The sequence below is a fragment of the Anarrhichthys ocellatus genome, unplaced genomic scaffold, assembly GCF_004355925.1.
Source record: "Anarrhichthys ocellatus isolate YVR2014 unplaced genomic scaffold, GSC_Weel_1.0 scaffold4, whole genome shotgun sequence".
NCBI lineage: Eukaryota > Metazoa > Chordata > Actinopteri > Perciformes > Anarhichadidae > Anarrhichthys > Anarrhichthys ocellatus.
The window spans coordinates 7,372,938-7,392,510 of NW_022280034.1; the positions used below are offsets into that span (position 1 = coordinate 7,372,938).

General features: G+C 43.9%; 1 protein-coding gene across 23 annotated transcripts in view; it reads left to right on the forward strand.

Moving 5' to 3' along the window:
• Positions 1-19,573, forward strand: part of tcf7l2 (transcription factor 7 like 2) — an 87,025-nt gene that overhangs the window by 49,219 nt on the left and 18,233 nt on the right. Inside the window, exon 1 of one of the 23 annotated variants that reach the window (XM_031843667.1) lies at positions 12,364-15,537. The exons of 21 other annotated variants lie outside the window; for them this stretch is intronic. In XM_031843667.1, the coding sequence (XP_031699527.1) occupies positions 15,415-15,537 (123 nt within the window). In that variant the 5' untranslated portion in view covers positions 12,364-15,414. Of the gene's footprint in view, positions 1-12,363; positions 15,538-19,573 lie in introns of those variants that run through there. One more of the 23 variants, XM_031843670.1, reaches the window with a different exon arrangement.

The window sequence follows — 19,573 nt, forward strand, 5'->3', positions numbered from 1 at the left end:
GTGTGTGTGTGTGTGTGTGTGTGTGTGTGTGTGTGTGTGTGTGTGTGAAGGATGCAAACCCCGGCTCCCTGACCCAAAGTTCCTTCCCCATTCCGTCTCTCTGTGTTCATCCCTGTAGTAATATATAATCCTGCTGTCTGGGGCAATAGTGTGTATCTGAGAGGACGCATCCTCCTGCTCTTTGACTTTACACCCAGCGTTCACACACACACACACTTTGCTGCTCACGCCTCAGTTGTTTCAGTGCTTTGTCAGTCTCTAATGATAACTATCCATCAACGGTAGGGGCGTTGCTCTTGGAAATGAAGATGGATTGAATTAGTGTTGAGTGCGCTGGCCGCTGTATTGTGGCGGCAACCCGTAATTACACTGTCAGGCCCATTGAACCCCCCTCGAGGAGACGCTGAACTTAACACATTTGCACCAGTGTTGATTACAAGGTCTCTTAGTCTGGGGCGATTCACATCATGTAGTTCCTAATGGCATGTGAAAGGCCCAGTGATTTGCGGAGGATTACTGTATTGCAGTGTAGACAGAGCGGTTCCCCCTGCATTCACTCAACAGCAGGGATCGACCCCGCCTGCTGAAAAATGTACATTTATTGTTAGAAAAGGCTGGCATATCATAAACAAATGCACATAATCATGTTTGACACTGAGCATTTAAATGTAAAAGCAGTTTGTAATTCCATGTTATTACGTTTGTGAACCACAGTACTCAGCAGTTGGTTTTTTGCAGGGAAGCTAATGCACTGACACAACGTTTGAAACGTGTCTCGAGTCTTCTTGCATTCTGACTTTGCAGAAAAAAACTTGTTTTTTTTAAACGTAAGTAAACCTTACAAAGTGAATAGTTTATGTACCAATTGTGAATTCTTGCGTGTAATTATGTTGTAATGTAAGATGTCCGGCTTCACGGATTTGCAGATTTTTTACAAACAATGCTTAGAAAAGTATTTGGCTGGTAATTAGCGGTCAGGTATCTGTGTACGACTCTGCTGTATTTTGCAGTTATAAGCAACAGGACATTCGGGCGAATTCTGAATGGGAGCTGACATTACACCAGTGGTCTTTGAAGAAACACAAACAGAGATAGCGTTTACAGTGTGGGACGGTGACGGCGAATAAAACAAGCATAAACAACCAAACTCCCCCCCCCCCCCCCTCCACCACCCTTTCCCTCTATCTCCCCCTCTCTTTGGGAAATGAAAATTGGGCTGAAGTGTTTGTTATTAAATGCATCCGGAGAAACTCCAGGAAATGGACTTAATTTCATATAGAGGCACATGACTCGGAGGATCTTAGCGAACCAATTAACCTCACCTCGGCTCATTAAAAACTCTCCTTTCATGGCCAGAAGCAGCGACTCATCCGCTAACACGGGACATGAAAGCCCAAATTTGTCCATCCACAACTCTTAAAAGTAATTGGAAAGGTAGATACGAAGGGCCGGTAATCGAGTAACACGGCCCAACTCGAGTGAAGTTGAAAATAGAGGCGATCATTGAGAAACGGGGGACGGATCCATCGCACAGATGATCTCATGTGACTCTGAATATATTATCCGCTTGGGAAGGGCAGAAAGTGTGATAGTCCTTAAAAAGTTGCCCTGCGGGATTAAGATTTCACTCAAGGTCACCACATGGTTGAGGGGCATCCTGAGTGCAACAGCAGCTGGGAAAAGACCGAACCATCTCCCTCACATGATGGAGGTCAGTTCACTTAGTGTCTAAATGAATGCCAGGGGAGTTGTTCTGCAAATTATTTCAGCTAGCAGCAACTACAATATCCCAACGTTATTGAAACTTCCTTGGAAGCACATAGCCTGCGCTGGAATTTGACAAAGAGGGAGAGCTAAATATTGGTATATGTCTACCACCGACGCACGTGTCTACGTATATGCGTATAATGTGTGCGCGGTGGTGTTTTCCTGCTTTGGTTGCATTTGTAAGCGTTGTTGCATGGGGTTTTCTCTTTCAGTCTCATTGAAAGTCCATTTGTGAACATTAATATTAGTCATAACTTAAGGATTACGGCGCAGTAATTGCATGTGCAACGTGACTTTTTTTTTTTTTTTTTGCACATAAAACATTATTTCCAGGCCTTTTATTGAAGCTATCTAATGGGTTAATGGCATTGAGAGGAAGCCATTCAGCTCTCTCCACCCCCCAGCATGTGTGTCTGGGGTGTGCATTTGTGAGTGCACGTCTTTGGCTCGCACTGTGCACACTCATCAAGCCGCATGCAAACAACCAATCTCTGTCATCCGCATCAAAATAATTGCAGTGAGATAAACACACCATTTGACCATTTTCACAGTGATCTAATCTGAAGCCGGGCTGTGAAAGCGCACGGGGGGAGATGATCAAATCCCTGCTTAATGGAACTGATCAGTGCTGTGTGTTCAACATTCAGCCGACAGCCGTGTTACAGATGCATCTCTTCGTCTTTCTCTGCATTTAACACGCCCGCTTCGTCCCTTCAGCCTTGTCTACTAACAACAGAATTTAGGGTAAAAATTACATTTCGTATTAATTCAGAATTTGATAATGCAAACTAATTTTTCTTGGCTTTATGTAGCATCTAGATTAGATGTGAGGCCTTTTGTCTTGAGGTCAGGATGGCGATGAACTGGGAGTGTATCGGTTACAGCCCCCATTGCTACACGCGTTTCCATCTCCCTTTAGCTAGAAGGCTAAACGCCATCCGAAATCTGATTAGCCTCCATTATAAAGAGTGATATTTTCATCCCGCCGATTCTCGGCACTGCGTCAGAGCATTTGGTCGCTTTAATGCCGGGAAAAGCCTGCTCTTTTGACAGATCGTAGATATTCCCAACATCACTTGTTTGGACATTTCTGTCTTTTGTGACATGGAATAAAAGATGGGCAAAAAAAATAAAAAGCAACTAAATAATGTCAAAAGATCAGAAATCAATGGGCCGGAGGAACTTGATCCGCACGGCTCCGTGTGTGAGCAACCCCCTTCCCCAAAACCCCCCCCTTGCATTACGAGTGTATTTCCACCGGCGCTAAAGTTGCTTTTGTTCACCCTCTCGGAAATGTAACTCAAGCACGAGGAAGCCGTCTGACAATGTTTGTATATCGGCAAAAAATAGCCTTTTACTTAAAGGTTACGGGCCAGGGTTTATTGAGTTACATGTTCGTCAGTGGAGGCAGAAGAGTTGAGCCATGAGAGAGCGTCGTTAATGTGTAGGTTTGTATTTCACATTTTGATGTAACCGTGATGGAGAGTAGCAGGAAATGATCAATGGGGCTAAATGGATAAAATGGTAGTTTAGATGGAAGTTGGGTTTGAGCATGCATTTATTTATTTAATTTTCTAATCAAACAGGGAACATTTAGTACATAAAGCAAAATACTAAAATAGGTTGGAAAAAAATCTCAGGATTTTAAATGACACTTTATTAAATGTAATAATATATTTATTTCTGCAGTCTTAAACTGTTGCTGTAAAGAGAACACAGGAGTTGTTAATAATAACCAATATATATATATATATATATATATAACATTTTAAATTAGTCTTTAAATTGTTTAATGTCCTGAATATAATATACAAAAATAAATATATCATTTTATTTACAAAGAATATCATTAATTTGGCACAAGAGCCTTCTGACAATATTTTTGCAAAGCAAACGCATTGCAATAATACTTTATATATATATATATTTTTAATTCAGTGCGTCTTTAAATCAATGATAAATACATGTGTGAAGATTGATTTTGAAGAATGATGAATACCGACAAACAAAAAAGACCAACATTGTTTCCTGAACAGCATTCTATTCCTTCTGATCTGATAACAGCTCCCCTTGTTGGGTAAGAATAGATACTGCATTTATCATCATCGTCGTCATATTTTTGTACTGTAGGTCACCGGCCCGGCTACTTTATCGCCTCCTCTTATTCCTGAAGAAATGATTTACTCTGTTAAAAATGTTTTTTTACGGGTTACTCTGGAGGTTACAGTCTAGGGTTTCAACTTCTGTGGGAGTTGTGATCTGTTCTAATGAGAAAGGAAAATGCAGCAGCACAAGGCTTTGTGTCACCCACTGAGGCTGAGAGATAGACGCAGGATTAAAAAAAAGAAAAAGAAAGGGTGGAAAAAAAACAATTTCTGGCCATTTCTACGAGATAAATTAAATTTCTTTGCTATTTGGAGGTCTTCTTTGAAAATGCAATTGTAATGAACACATTCAAAACCGGAGAATAGATTTACCCTCAGCTTCAAATAAGTCGCCGTTATCGGACTCCGTCATTCGCTCCTTTCCATTTTCGAGCTGCTAATTGATGTTTTTGATGTCGGCGAGAAAATTGAAGGAAAATGTCATGTGTGAACCGGCGCGGAAGTTAATAAGATTGACTTCGTTGACTGAATTCACAATGAGCGAAGGAGAAGGCGTGTAATGGGGACTGCTGCGAATTTGCCCGTCCATCTGCCGAGGGATGAAATCGACACCTTGCACGAATGGGCCCGTAGAGGTCGATATGGAGGGGATGGAGCGTTTGGGGGTGCCCCCCCCCCCCTCCACCGCAAAAACAACACAAAAAAAAAAATCTGGGTTTTGATTTTTGTTTTCCTACTGATTGGAGTGCATAAGCAGCTGTTTTTCCAGAGGGCTCCTGCCCTAACCCGAGCCCAGCTTTTTTTGGTGGAGTCGTCTCCCAGGGCCGCCTCCTTCCTCGCTCCAAACAATGCTCGTTCTTAATGCTGTTTTGAGTCTGAAAAGCCACGGAGCTTTACAAAGGTTAGATTAAGATGTGGCTAAAAAGATGCACCGATATCAGTTAGGGTCATTGCATATGTTTGGCGAATGTGTAACAGAGCCTGAACTTAAATCCCCTTAAATAAAAGGATAGAAGCACCACCGGGGTCGCTCCATCTTGAGCCATTTATCGGGAGCTGGCTGAAAGCCAAACATCGGCGCTTTAGTTCTCATGGTCTTCCTCTTAAAGTGAATTTCATCGACTAATGTAATTATTAGTGAGAATTTACCATTTTTTTATTAAACGTATCATTCATTTTTCACTATTTATTTGGCGGTTCACATTAACGTAAAGTGTAATGGGTCCTACGTTTTTTTTAATTGGGGAACGGATTAGTGGAGTTTGGTTCAGCGCTTCTGATTATTTTTCCTGGCCTAAAGGGGGCTGAGCTAAACCCCTAATACGGCCAGTACCCCTAAGCGCTCTTCTTTTTGAAGACACCAAACATAAAAAAAAAAGTGGCCTCTGCTAGCGTTTCGGCCCTCCGAGGATCGTGGATAAGGGACATTATTCTCAGAATAGGCAATTAATTCCGCTGGCAACGATCGGTTAGAGCTTCTTCCCCCACCGCCCCTCCAAACGCCCTCCTCTCCACCCTCCACTCGCCATTTGAAATGCTAACACAATGAAATATTTTCCTATTGGTCCGTGTCCCTCGGCTAAGCCACCGCCGCGGGCAAAGAATTTCATCGACTGATGAGACCACAGGCGCGCCTGATAAAAAGGTTAACTGTACGTGACACGCACTCCAAGTAGCCCGCTGTACCTTCAACTCTCAAGTTCTGTAACTTTTATTTGACTTTTTATTGTTTGCGAGGCCGGGCTTGTTTGGCCGCCAAGGCTGAAAAGGAAGCGTTTTTTTGTTTTTTGTTGGCGTATTACTGAAAAACGAGGACAACGTGACGGTTTCTTTTTTATAAAGCAATTTCCGAGCATTTGATTGTGCTTTTCGCTGCGATGGCATTTTGCAGACGAGTTCCTATTGTCCGCTGATTATTTGACGGCCTTTTTTTTTTTTTTTCATAAAAAGAAAAATGGGTTATAATCAAATGCAATGCCTTTCAGATGATAACTCGGGATAGTTGTATGCATGTAATGCACTGTTTCAATGCGACAGAGGAATTAATTTGTTGAATGGGGTGAAATTGATTAAAAAGAATAATTTGTATTTCCTCTGAATTATTAGTTTTATCATTTTTGAAAGAACCTAAACCACTTGCTTTCATTTACATTTCCCCCTCTACACAACACAGTATACATTTTGTGTCCATTGTGTTGGATTGTACAATAGCTTGGCTCTGCTGTGTGCGAATAAAGAACAATCCAGGTTGGCACATTTCTTCCACCTTCAGGGAAAGGCAAGGTAGACTGCCAGAGAGTGGGAGGAGGATTCCAGGCTGTTTTTAAATTGTTAGTAAAAGATATATGGGCACAGAACAGGTATGGCTGCTGCAGTACCCCCAACCCCATCTTTCATGCACACAAACACACTTGCACATATACAGTACACACACACAGAGTGCTGTGCGAGGACTGAGGCAGGTGGCTCCCCATGGCTGCAGCTTCATGACAACATGCCATTAGAAATAGCAGGCCTGTTGATCAATCCTGCCGACATGACAGCTTCGCCGCGAGGCCTGGCTCTTTGAGTGCCGACGCCGCGGCAGCTCCCTCTCCCGTTTCTCCCCACTAATTGGTGAAGGTTTCTCTTATATATGCTCGTGGCACAGGGCTCTTTTTCCTCCTCCACCTCCTCCTCCTTTTCTTCTTTTTCTCCCTCTCCCTCTTTTTGCTTTTTTAGCTTCTCTTTCCCCATCCATACCCCCACCGCTGCCACCCATTTTTATCTCTTTCTCCCTCTCCCTACATATATACATATATATATATATATATATATGTATAAAATATCTATGTTTTTATTTTCATTTTAACATTGTCACATTGGAAGTGATAACTTTGGATGAGATATTGCAAGTGGGTTGAGTAAAGGGATGTGTGTGCCGCGGGCGCTGTTCGTTCTGTATTTTTTGCGGGACTACTGGAGCTGGGATTTGACATTGACTCTAGGCAATGTGCATCAGCACCAGATACACAATGGGGATCATCCAGAACAAAAAAAAATAATTTAATCTTTCTCAGGTGAAATGAAGGAGAAACTAGACACTCTAATACATTTTTATTTTTAATCGCATGGTTTATTTGATAATTTAGGCACGGGTGCCATAAATACTCCCTCCATAATTAAGTGACACTCTGTCATTTACGTTGAAACTCGTTGCGTTATTACAAATCTTTTGCTTTTCGCGAGCAGCTGTGCAGCAGAATCCGTATTTGTGTGTTTATTTGATTTGTCACGTAATCCCTTTCTTTCTCATCAAACAGAATTAAGTTGAAAATGTCAAAACAATTGTCAGGAATTGGCTGTGTGTTGCCGGCTGACTTGTCACGGCGGCACGGGGCTGCATTCTAATTCCACCAGCGTTTTTGCCGGCGCATCACTCTTAAACGCCACCCACTCTGAATCTCTTCCAACTAAATAAATGAGAGGGGGGGGGGGGGATAAGCACACATTAAATGTTTAACTGTCTCGCATTTGTCATCTGTTTTACCCCTCTTAATTAAAACAGCCACAGCTTAGTACCGGCACTCCAAGTGCAGACACACTTGCACTCGAACGCACACACACACACACACACACACACGGTGCCTGAGAGCGCCGGAGCCTGAGCGCAAACACTGTCCTGCCGATAATTAATTTAGCCGTTAATATTTATTGTACTCGGTCCCGCTTAAGTTAGCAGCTCGGTGGAGTGCGAACCTGAGATTTAGTTTCTCAGTCTTTGCAGGCTGCAACATGAGAACAAAAAATACGTTTGTTTTTTTGTGTGTCCTTGTTTTTTCTTTTATTTGTTGAAATAGAGAGGAAGAAATCTGTGGGCCGGTTGTGATTTGTATCTGCTTCAGTATATTCAAGTGATACGCTGCATGTTGAAAACATTAACTACTACCTCCACCCAGTGGCACAAAATGAAAAAAAAAAGGCAGGTGTGATTGGCAGCACACAGTATTTAATGTAGTGGGAAGACTTGCCTTAAGCAAAGAGGGGGATGTATTCAGCACACAATAGTGCTGCTATCTCCCACTCTGCATTGTCTCTCTCATCGCCGACCTTATTACATGCCGTATTTGGCATGAAGAATCCCCTTCTTATCGACACTGAATTTTAATGCGAATGGCGCTTACATGGCCGTCTTATTCTAGTAGTTGTTTTGACACCATATTGCATTTTTCTGTGTGCGTGTTGGTTTATTATTTCTTGGTGAATCAGAAAGGAGATCTGTCTGCGCCACTGTTACACTCTACTGTGCTCTCAACTTGCTGACTGCTCTGTAAAAAATGTGGTGCGATTGAACATCGCGTGGCACCGCAGCTTTGCCGGGGCTTCTCGCGGGCATCATGAGCAGACGTAGGAAAAGGGAAAGAGAGAGCTGAAGCTCGGGCCCGGGGTGAGTGCGAGAAGAGAGGAGAGGAGAATTGGGGGGTTTCTCTGAAGCCCCCTCTCCAGATCCGAGGAGCGGAGAGAGGGGATCAAAGTGGCTTGTTTTATGTGGCTGGTGTGAGACTTTGAAGTCTCAGAGTCACCTACAGCACTCACTTCATCAAGTTCACTAGTGTCTTAATAGCAGATCAATAACTTTCAAAGTCAGAGAGTTAATTTGATACTAGCGCTGATGTGATCACGCTGGGCCACAGAGCTGCCTGCCCTGCTCCCTCTCGTCTCTCTCTCTCTTCCCGTCTCTCCTCCTCACCTAGATTGGACCTGTTTCAGGCTCTCGACTTGAATTAAGCCGCGGTGGGTTTCTGTGTTCGGTGCCTGTTTTCACAGACAACCTCCCGTGAACACTTAATCAGTGTCTGTGCTCGTGTCACAACAATTAACAGATCATTTGTATAATTACAATTTAATATACGGCATTCCTACGCTGCCATTTGAGATCTTGTATTATAAAGATGTTATTTATTAATGTGAATTTATACTGTCTGAGCTGTAATGCAGATATTTTTATTTGTCTGATTTTTTTTTTTTTTTTTGGGCAGCAAATTATTTTATTTGTCAGCCTTGAAATAATTATTATAATTATTAAGACTCAAATTATTGTTTATGAAATTTGAATTAAAATCCTGGTTTGGCTCCCTCATTTTATTACATTTATCATTCTTTGCTGCTGAATTGGATCAAGTCTAATTCATGAGACGCCTCATTGCGAGATCTTGCAAATATCCGTTCTAAATTGTAATAGCAAAGTATGTGTGTATAATAATAATAATACACATTTAGGGGACATTTTAACATGAATTAAATTGAGAGAAAATATAACAAAGTGATATCTAAAGTTTTAAATGTGAATGGTGCGCTTGGAAAAAAGTATTCGGCAAAGCCGACGGCTTTCGAAGAGATTGGAAGAATGCGTGAAAAACGGAGCGCTTTCTTATGCTCGCTATTCATTTCACAAAAAAGGCAGCACCATCTGTATTTGGGTCCGTGACACCAGCGAGGCTGGATCGGCACCTGGAGAACAAAAGGCCAATTTAGTATGTTCATCTAAGGGTTGCTAATGGTATTAGGGCGCCGGCAGGGTGGTCGGCAGGGGCTCGGCGCTCCAAGGTGAGCCCGCAGCTTGACCCCCACACTCACACCAATTCACTAGGCTGCTGGCATTAGTGCCCCACATCTGCCATTTTTTGTTTGCGCGCCCCCCCTCCGTGCTCTCCCCGTTATTTTATAGCAGTATTCTTCAGAAGGGCGAAAGTGGAAAATAAGTTTTAATTCGACCCAAATAAGATTTTGCACGCGGCCGCTCCGCTGACGGAAATCAATGTACGGAGAAAACTGATCAGATAATTGTGGGAAAAAAGGGATGGAGCCTGATTTTGGAAGCTCGACTCTTGTGTTGCTCAGAATATACAAAATGTGAGAAAAGACAAAAAGAGTTTGCTTTTTGAAATCATGCAAAAGATCCAGTGACGCTTTGGGTAGAGAGGAGTGAAGAAGATGGCGTGTCATCTGCGTAATTCTTCAAGACAGTTACCGGTAGGAATGCTTTTGCTTCAAATATTCCTGATACGAGAGAGTTTTATATTTATTAAACTGTTCGTGGGGGTAAATTGGAATGACATCATTATGTAGAAAATATTTAGAACTGTGCATTGTGACATATTTGATGAAGGTTTTGGGAAATTGCGCAGAGAGCCGTATTTGACAGCCGGGGGTTCCTGGTGTGAAGCTGTTTCTGAGGGAAGCGGGTGGCGGAGCAGGGGAGGAAGCCAGGGTAGCGCAGCGCTGCAGCGGGTGGTGCTGCTGATGGAGGCTGCCTGTGTGGTCCTTCCGCGGTCGGTGCTCCGCAAGCTGGAGGTCCAGCGTTTTTAATGAATGTTTCATGTTAAATTTAGCGCCAGCGATGTTCACAGTGTAGCGCTTGTACAATCTTATTTCTATTAATGTTCCAACAAAGGTGGAAAAAGCAAATCCAGATCTTCTCGTACAAAAAATAAATAAAAAATCAAGGAGAATAAATCCGTTGTATTTTATCAAAAGAAGAAAAAAAAAAGGATGTTCTTTGGATTTTAATTTTGTCTTCCGTCATCAAAATTATTTGTAATTTATGATTTAAATCCTTTAAAAAAAATGGTTAAAATTATCAGTGAAAATATTTCTATATTCGTCTCCTTTCTTTGCTGAGGGTCCCGCTGTTCATGCACCGTGAAATCTTGCTTCATTAAAAGTGTATTAATCTTGTCTCGTCTCATGGGAGGTACCTTAAGATGATGTTGTGTCTTTTTCTTTAAATTGTTGGAGGAGAAAAAAAAAAAAATCTTCCAGATTTTGGTCCCTGTCAGTCAGAAATAATTGTGTGCTTAATCTTGTCCCTGATGGATGACTTGGAGTTCAGCAATGGGCCAGCTCCAATGACAAATACAATATTAATATTCATTAACTGCTTTGACAATGCTAATTTTGATGCAGTAGTAAAGGGCCTTCCAAAGTTAGCGGCCAAAGCATCAGAGCTGAGCAAGGTGGCAAGATAATTTGTGCTGCTTTGCTGAGCTGAAGGCTTTTAAAGTCTTAAGCAGGGGAGAAAAAAAGGGCTAGGTACCACAAACAAAATAAAAGAGAAAGGGAAAAAGTTCAGACGCATTGGAAACCAGGACTGTGGAAGTAATGCGATCAAGAGACGGCTACGACAATTTGACACCTCCAATGCTGCATCTTTGAGCAAATCATTTTTTTTATTTTAACAAAAACTTACAACAAAAGGGGAGCACAACATGGTAAGTCAGCACATTCTTGATTTTTTTTTTGTTGTTTAATCTTTTTTCATCTTTTCAATTATCGCTATTTGAAGATCAATAGTCATTTTTTTTCTGCTGTGGTTAAAAGGCTCACAGCGGTGGTACGGTGGATGGTCGGATCACGGCTTTAAGAGTGGGCTTCCTCTCTTCAAGCCACCAGTTGGCCGGGTTGAATTTTCTATCGCCAGCTCTCCCTAAAACCAGACGGGGCTTGTTACCATTTATTGGTATTTTTTGGTGTTGTTTTTAACCGCTGTTGGTGGCTTGTTGTGTTGACTTTGGAGTTGGGGCTCCTTTTCCCGCCTCTCAGTTGTCTTAAGAGAGTTCCGGCGGGATAGTTGGAGGTGCAAAAGCTGCACCACAATGACGGGTTCTTTTGGTGATAAATATCCGTTTTTTTTTGTCTTTTGTGTGGCTGTTTTTTTCCCGTCACTTCTTACATCAAAAAATTGTGGCGACCGAGGAGCAAACGTGGCCGCGACACTACACACCCTTTGCCCCGGATCGGAATGCTTTCTCTCGCCTTTTTTTTCTGACACTTTTTTCCTGCCCGGCATTTGTGTTTTTGATTTTGTATTTAATTTAGTGTGACTTGCGGTGAATGGAGCGTGGCTAGTTTTTGGGGATTAATGACATGACGAGAGACACCCCGCTGCTTGAGTTTAGCCAAGTTAGGGCAACTCCTATAGACGGCACTCCACTACCTTTTATTTCTGCCAAGCCGCTGAATGAAAGCCTCTCTCTCTCGCTCCCTCTTTTTGTTGTTCTTTCAACTTATCAAAGAAAGAGAGATGGACACAAAAGAGCTTATTAGGGGGGGATATGAAGATGGGCGAGGGGGGAAAGAGGGGGTCCCGGTCAGACGCGGAGAAGAGAAGAGAAGAGCAGCGCAGCCTAAGTGTGCGTTTTTGAATGCATGAGGGGGCTGAGAGTGAACAGCCAGCTCTGGCCACCGTGGTCCTCCTCGCTCTGGGACCTGAAGGGCTACCGTCCTAAGTCGGTGCTCTCGCCCCGGTTCTCCGGACACTCTCTTATCGGCTTAACCCATCGGGCGTTAGCGAGGGGCTGCCGTAGATGAGGTGCTGCCCCCCAGTGGATTAGTGGCTGACATGGTGGTGGGAGTCTGCTTGGAGTCTGTGCACTACCACGAGTGCCAGCATGCTTGTTTTAACCAGGAGCCGAGCAGCATCCCAAATACAGCTCTTTTAAATGGTAAGACTTTTCAACATTTTAATTACAGCTGTGCTTTATTCCATGGTGCTTATTTGGCTTTAAATATTATGTCTTGATTGTATTTGTTCGTGGGTATTTGTCTGGGCTTCGTTTGGCAATTTATAACACTTATGTTGCTAAGTGACAGATTGACAATTTGGATAATGAAAGGCACTGTTTGATTGCTTTGTCTTGACAGCCTGACAGGGGTGTATTATTCTAAGACTTCAAACTAAATAGTATTATTGTTTATTGTATGGTAAAACACAATTATATTAAATCTAATTGACAAATTCCACTATTTATATTGAAGCAGTTTAAAATATTATACGTTGTATTGGCATCTAAAGTCAAGGAGTTCTGATTGTATCTTCTACTTCTTTGCTTTAGTTAACATAAATAAATCAGGGTTCATATTCTTTCTAGTTCATGTCTAAAATCTTTTAGTATCTGCAATTTTTCACTTTATCTGATTTTTCTAAATAACGTAATTACACCGTAATTATGATCGTATATATTCTAAATGAAGAGAACCAGGACTTTGAGATTAGACGACTTAGTTAAAGGGCTTCTCTCACTGCGGTTTTATTCTGCATTGTTCAAATTTATCTGTGAAAATAATTCATTTGTAAAGGTCAGAGGCCGTTCCGTTTCCTTGTTTTGCAAAAGTTTTTGTTCTCCCTTTTTTTGTTGTATTGCACACTTTCTGGTCTCGTGCGAACATCCCAGACAGTGGAGTGGAATGGAGTATTTTCTTCTCCCCCCTGTGCTCTCTTGTGTTGTGGCGTTGACGCCATTGTCGCTGGGTGATTGGGAGCTGTCCATCACTCGCTGGTGAACTGGCAGTTTACTTAAGAAAGTACACGTGGGACAAAAGGAGATGGCAGGAGTGTGGCAGGCCGGCTGAATAGAGGGAGGGCAGGCAATTAGCCACCGCCTTGTCGGAGCTCTTTTACTTGTCAAGCCGGAGCCGCGACGCCATTGTCCGAGCTGTGTAAAGGACATTCCCAGGGCTTTGTTTTGGCTTTAAGGGCCTCGGGACTGCCTGCTGCAGGCCAGGGGAAGAGCAGGAGTCCCAACAGTGACAGAGAGGCTGAACGAGTGCAGGAGAAAAAGAAAGGAACAACGCATTAAGAGAAAAGTCTCTTTCAAAATGCATTAATACAGCTGGAAAACATGTTTTATTTGCGTAGCTTTGAAAGATATTTTAATTCCCTTAGTTAAGATATATTTTCTTTAGTATTTTGCTTCATCGGGTTAAATAAAAAATGTATATATTAATGCTACTGTGCTTAGATGGTAATATTTCTTTCTATAAATATTTAATTTTTCATGGTAATTAGTCAGATTTGGGTTGTTAGAGGTTATAAAAGGTAATAAACGGATGACACATCTTGTTAATTATAGAATGCAAAAATGAAAATGATCCTAACCTTAAGAAACTGTTTATTCTGTTGGCAGAATTTTTATTTGTGAAAGATGTAAGTTGCTTTGAAAAATACAATTTATTTATCCGAGGTGGTTTAACTCATTTTTTTTTAATTTTTCCTCCGATCCTTTAGACAATATTTCCCTAATATTAAAATTTAATCCCATGGTTTTTTTATTGAGACCCACATTTTTTTTAAAAACGTGTTCAGATTTTAGGAACATGTTTAGTTTTCTAAATCACAACTCAGTTTGATGGAATCTCCTTGTCTCTGCGTGTGTGTGTGTGTGTGTGTGTGTGTGTGTGTGCGTGTGCGTGTGCGTGTGCTCTGATGTCAAACAGATCTCTTGAATTTCTTTGCGCTTGTTGACAGAAAGTCTTGACCACGCGAAGCTTATCATTTAACTTAAGTTCTGAGAAGAATGATGGATTCTGAAGGTGACATAGATGCAGAAAGGAAGGGAAGAGGGCAGTGAGGAGGGGATCGAGGCCTTGTTCACGTGAACCTTGAAAAGAGACGGAGTTGAGATGGGAGTTAAGAGAAAGATTGTTCACCACTCTAAGGTATTGTTTAGAAAAAGGGTGAGATGGGGGGAGGGAATAAAAAGGATTGCAAAGAAAGGTGCCACGTCCGTGTCAGAGTGAAGAATTCCACCCCCCTCCCTCAGAAAGTGAGTATGAAGAGGGGACTGTCAGCATCACACAGATAAAGTGACTGTTGGCCACACTTTGCTGAGCCTGCCCTCCCTTTGTGGATGTTGTTGTGTCTTGTTCCCTTCTATCTCTCTCTCTCCCTCTCCTGCTCTCTCCTCTTTGTCTCCATCTCTCGCCTCGCTCGCTTTACCTTGTAGCCAAAGCTTTTCAAGCTGCCAGTTCGTCTCTGGGCATCCTGGAGGCACAGCAGAGCCCACACACATACACACACACACACACACACACACACACACGTACTCTAAGAAACACATACACAGGCCCAACGTACAGCAGGGATTTGGGTAATAACTGATTTTTGTGCGCGTATGTTTGTGAGTATATATTTTTTTTTTCTGGAGTTATTGCTAGTGGGAAGATTGCTGCAGTGCTGAAAATCTGCTCACAGTTTTTTTTTTCTTCTCTCTGTCCACATTCTGGCTTCTTGTGCTTCTTGTCACCGGCATCAAAACTTTCGCTGAGAAGAAGAGGAGACTCTAAAGCCTCTGTGGTTAGAGTGAGGGATTTCTTTTTTTAAGGATGGATGTGGGTGGGTGGGGAGGATTGTGGTGACTGTGTGTTTATGGGGGGAAACTAGGCCTCAGACCCTGAACCTGCTTTAGACGCCTCAAGAGATGCACACACTCTCTTATGTCAAAACCTGAGGGAACAATGTTCAGCCGGCCTCGGCACCAAGTGCAAAGAGAGGGGGGCCGATAAACACACATGCACACACGCCACACATGCCCAGCAAACACACTTGCACACAGTGAAGGAAGGAGCCAAGGCAGAAACAGACAAAGAAGGAGAAGTGCAGGAGAGAAGCGTCCAAGAGAGAAGCGAGAGAGCTTCTCCCCGGCGTAGAGAGGGGAAGGAGGAGCTGGGGGGGGGCCAGGTGGAAGGAGGAGGAGACGGGGGCGGGGGTGGGACCGAGAGGGTCATGTACCCGCGGGATGGAGTTTCAGCCGGGCCGGAGGAGACGGGAGCCGAGGCAGGAGTCCTGGGCCCCGGGCTCTCTCTCCTCCAGCAGGTGGGCTACTGGCACCTCAATCTGAGCAGCTGGGTGAGTAACGCAGTACTGCTCCCCTGCTTCTTCACTGTCTCTGCTTTTTCTTACCTCTGGAGGCTTTTAGCATGATTCTGACAGGTTGTTGTTGTTGTTGTTGTTGTTGTTGTTGTTGTTGTTGTTGTTGTTGTTGTGGTGGGGGTGCAGGTTGGTAGTAGGTTGGGGAGGGGAGGGGGTCGGTATTTGGGTGGAGAGTCGTGGCCATCTGATTTTTAAGGGTGTTTTAAAATGTGCTGCCATATAGAAAACTTTTGTGCTCAGTGATGCTAATTATATCAAATATGCATGCAAATAGCTCAAACCATGGATTGGTGCTCCACAGACTTTAGTAATTGACAAAAAGAAAATCCCCAAAATGTTATCAATAATCTTAGATTAAGGCCTAAATAATACACGTGTCTCTGAGTTAATTAAAAAAGTACATTTTCTGAAACACGGTTCTCTCAAGAGGAATATTATTTATTTGATCAGATGATTTGATCAAGCTCATGTCTTAACCATGAAATGTAAAATAAGATTTCAATAACCTCACAGATTAACATATCCCTTTGTCAATGTTGCCATCCAATTCAAATTCTTAATTGCCCGGCTTTCAACTGAAATTGTGAGGGTCTGATTGCATTTCAAAAGGCAGAATTCAGTCTGGCTCTTAACGGTGTGATACAATATCAGCTCCTAGAGAAGCCCCTTTAACTCAGGTATGAGAGCTCAAGAGGCTGTTTACATTGAAAAGGGAAAAGCTTCAACACACGTGTGTCTAAAGAGGCGATTTGTCTTCGCAGAATACAACAGTTCTACCAAATACCACTTCATAGATGAGCTATTTGTGCGCAGTTTTATTTGTCTTGTGACATGTCAGAACGTGTCCTTTCTGTGATTCCATTTGATGTGCCGACTATCAAAGATGGGAAGCAAAAATAAATGGTGACGAACGACTTGAGCGCTAGCGAAAGAGAGCAGGAGGGAAGGGGAGCAAAGGCTCTGGCCCATAATATTTTTGTTCAGCGCTCTGATCAAGCAGTCGGCATGTCACTGCAGCAAAGTGAATAGATTAACTTTTAAATATACTGTGGTCTCGGGAGCCCCTTGCCCTCAGAGACGCATCTTCTCTGCAAAAGAAAACTGATCAACACCTCCACGTCTGCTTTTAAAAAAATCCTTCTGCTCCCCCTCTACAATCCCCAGGTTCTTAATATGGTGGAGAGCTCTTTCTCTCTCCAGTGATTAAACCAAGAAATATTGTTTCTGAAATGTTTTTTTTTTTTAATCCGCGTGGTATGCTGGGAGATCGTGGCTCTGATAAGCCTTTAATTTTGTCGGAGCATTTCATATTCCATTGCCGTTAATCTCCAAATATTCCTTTTAGATTGTCTTCTTGAATCTGAGGATTGATTTGACTTGAGTGCTACCAGGGTGTGTGTGTGTGTGTGTGTGTGTGTGTGTGTGTGTGTGTGTGAATACTGGTTGGTGTGATACGCGGTTTGCTAGGAGATGAAGGTCTTTAGCCTAGAGGGGGCACTCTATACCTCCCAAAGGAGAACAGCAGTCGTATGTGTAAACAGATTTCAACAGGACGGCATGGAATGATACCAGATGATTCATTGGATTGGTGGCAGCACAGCTTTTACTTTTACTCAAACCAAATAGTGCGCACGTACTCGCACACACGTACAAATTACTCTTCTCTGACACTTTCCCCAGCTCTCCAGTGTTGTGTGTGTGTGTGTGTGTGTGTGTGTGTTTTTCTGCATAGTGTCACTCCATGTGCCTTGGACGTGGGCCACTTGCACGCTCTGGGAGAGGCTCAGGGCGCTCTGGCAGCTTTTTCTGCTTGCTTTGGAATTCGGAGGCCTGAGAGGACCTCAATCCATCACGGCACTGTCATCCCCACATCTCCTCTCTTCCCGGCCCTCCCTTCCCTGCCCCGGCCTCACTACAGCTCATTAGCGCCCCGCAAGCTGTTGTGACAACTCATCATATCATGACATAAAGCAGAGAGTCAGAGGCTCAAGCCCCCCCGCCCCGCCCAGCCACCCTTCTGGGCCCGCAAGGTCACCACCTTCACATTTAGGGCTCAAATTGGCCCTGCGAGGTGCCGCCAGGCGGAAATGCAAGGCCAACAGCTTTTCCTGTCCGACCTCCACCTCTCTGTCTCCCTCCCTTTGTCTCACTCCGTCCCGCTGTCACTTTCTCACCCCCTCTGCCTGCTCCTGTACCCCCCCTCTCTTTCCCCCAGAGGTCCGACTTGAAGCAGCTCATTCGTTTGTCTACTTCCAAAAGGCTCTTTTCACACGGTGGCGCAACAGCATTAGTCCACCGGCTTGCACGGGAAATATTTCACACTTGAGATGACGTTGAGGTCGTACCAGCACTGCAGCTTTTGACATGAACTAACACTTACAGTTACTTTGTTTAAAGTTCTGAAACTAAAGAGAGATGGTGGTGTTTGTTAGCCGTTCATAGTAGATTGTAGAGGAGCACGCAACGACACAAAACGAAACACATTCAGGCGTATGAACATTTAGAGCATGTGAGCCTTGCAGCTGGAAATAGAAGAATAGAATAGAATAAATAGAGCCATGGCAATATCAATAACATCACCAGAGGCGGAAAAACCACTGCTTCTGTTTGTGTCTGCTGTACTTGTGTGCTGCCTGCACTTCACAGCGTTGGCCTTTCTCAGCAGCAGGCGCTGTATGTGTCCTGGATGAGGAAAGAGTCAATGTGCTCATTGATGTTCGTACAAGAGTGTGCTTTTGAATTTTTCTGCAGGGTCTTTTGAATGCCAAATACTCTTTTTGAGGCTCGAGAACCTGGTCTTTATGACTGCAGAGCAGGGCGTTTGTTTGTCTTCTGCTATATTTGTTTATTGTAATGACGGAGGTGGTGGGAAGGATGCAAGTCAGCGGGGGTGTAGGGGCAGGAAGTGCTCTTTCTTTTCCCCTGGCTTTTGTTGAGCAGGGAGAGTAAAGCCTCCCACGTTGCCAGCTTTTGTTTCTCGGCCCTCTTTGGGCTCTGTGCGGCTGAAGCACCCCAGCGGCCTGCCAGACGAGTCCTGCGCTCGTATTGTCCCCGCAGTGGTCCACGGGGCAGGTGCTGGGCCTCCTTTTGCGCTGGGACCACCGGGTGCTGCCTTGACGTCAGCGGCAGACAAAGTGGTTGCTGCTGCTGCTGCGCGCGATGATCGCGTAGTATGTAGAGTGGGCAGGTGAGCCGAGTGAAGACATCGGACCACATGAAGTCCACGTCAGCTGACTGACCATATGAGTTGAGTTTGACTAACGGCACTGACAGCTTTCAGCCATGTCAGCAGAAGGAAAGACACCAAAGTAAAAAGGAAGAAAGAAAGGGGGGTGCCACCAACGTACTTTCTCGTCTTCACATCCAGCACACCGTCTGTAGTGGAGTGAGCCGACTGGAGGCAGCGGTCAGTCCAGCCCGCTGTTCTTTGCCTTGGTCTGGGCTTTTCAGGGAGGGGAGGGGAGGGGAGGGGAGGGGGGGGGGGGGGGGAGCACACTCTTATACCACATGTGACTATGATGTAAATCGGCTGGCTTCTAGCTCTCCCCGTGTCTCTCGGTCCCATACACACCCTCTCTAACACCCTCTGTCTAAATGTGGACTCAGTGGATGGGCATTTTGAACCGTCTTCTCAATGGCCGGGGCCCCCGGACAAAAGAACTCATTTAAATGGCCACTAAAGCTTTTCAGCACCAAGAGACGAAGAATCGACAACATTCTTTCACATCATTACCCGAGGGAGGAGCAGGGAGTCGTGAAGGAGGAGGTTAGGGAGGTGAGATATATATATAGGACTGGGGAGCAAGAGGGGACAGAGGCCGAGGCCATCTTCTTGCATTCAGCTGCAGACTCATCAGCTGCATGTGGCAGCTGTCATAACCCCCATCCTGGTTGTTTATCTGCCAGTTTATTCTTTTTCATCCCACCGTTCTAGATGTGCAGATCAGATCAGGACGCAACGAGGAGTGCCTCGGTTTGTGTTTCTTTTTTAACGAATCCCACTCCACCTACC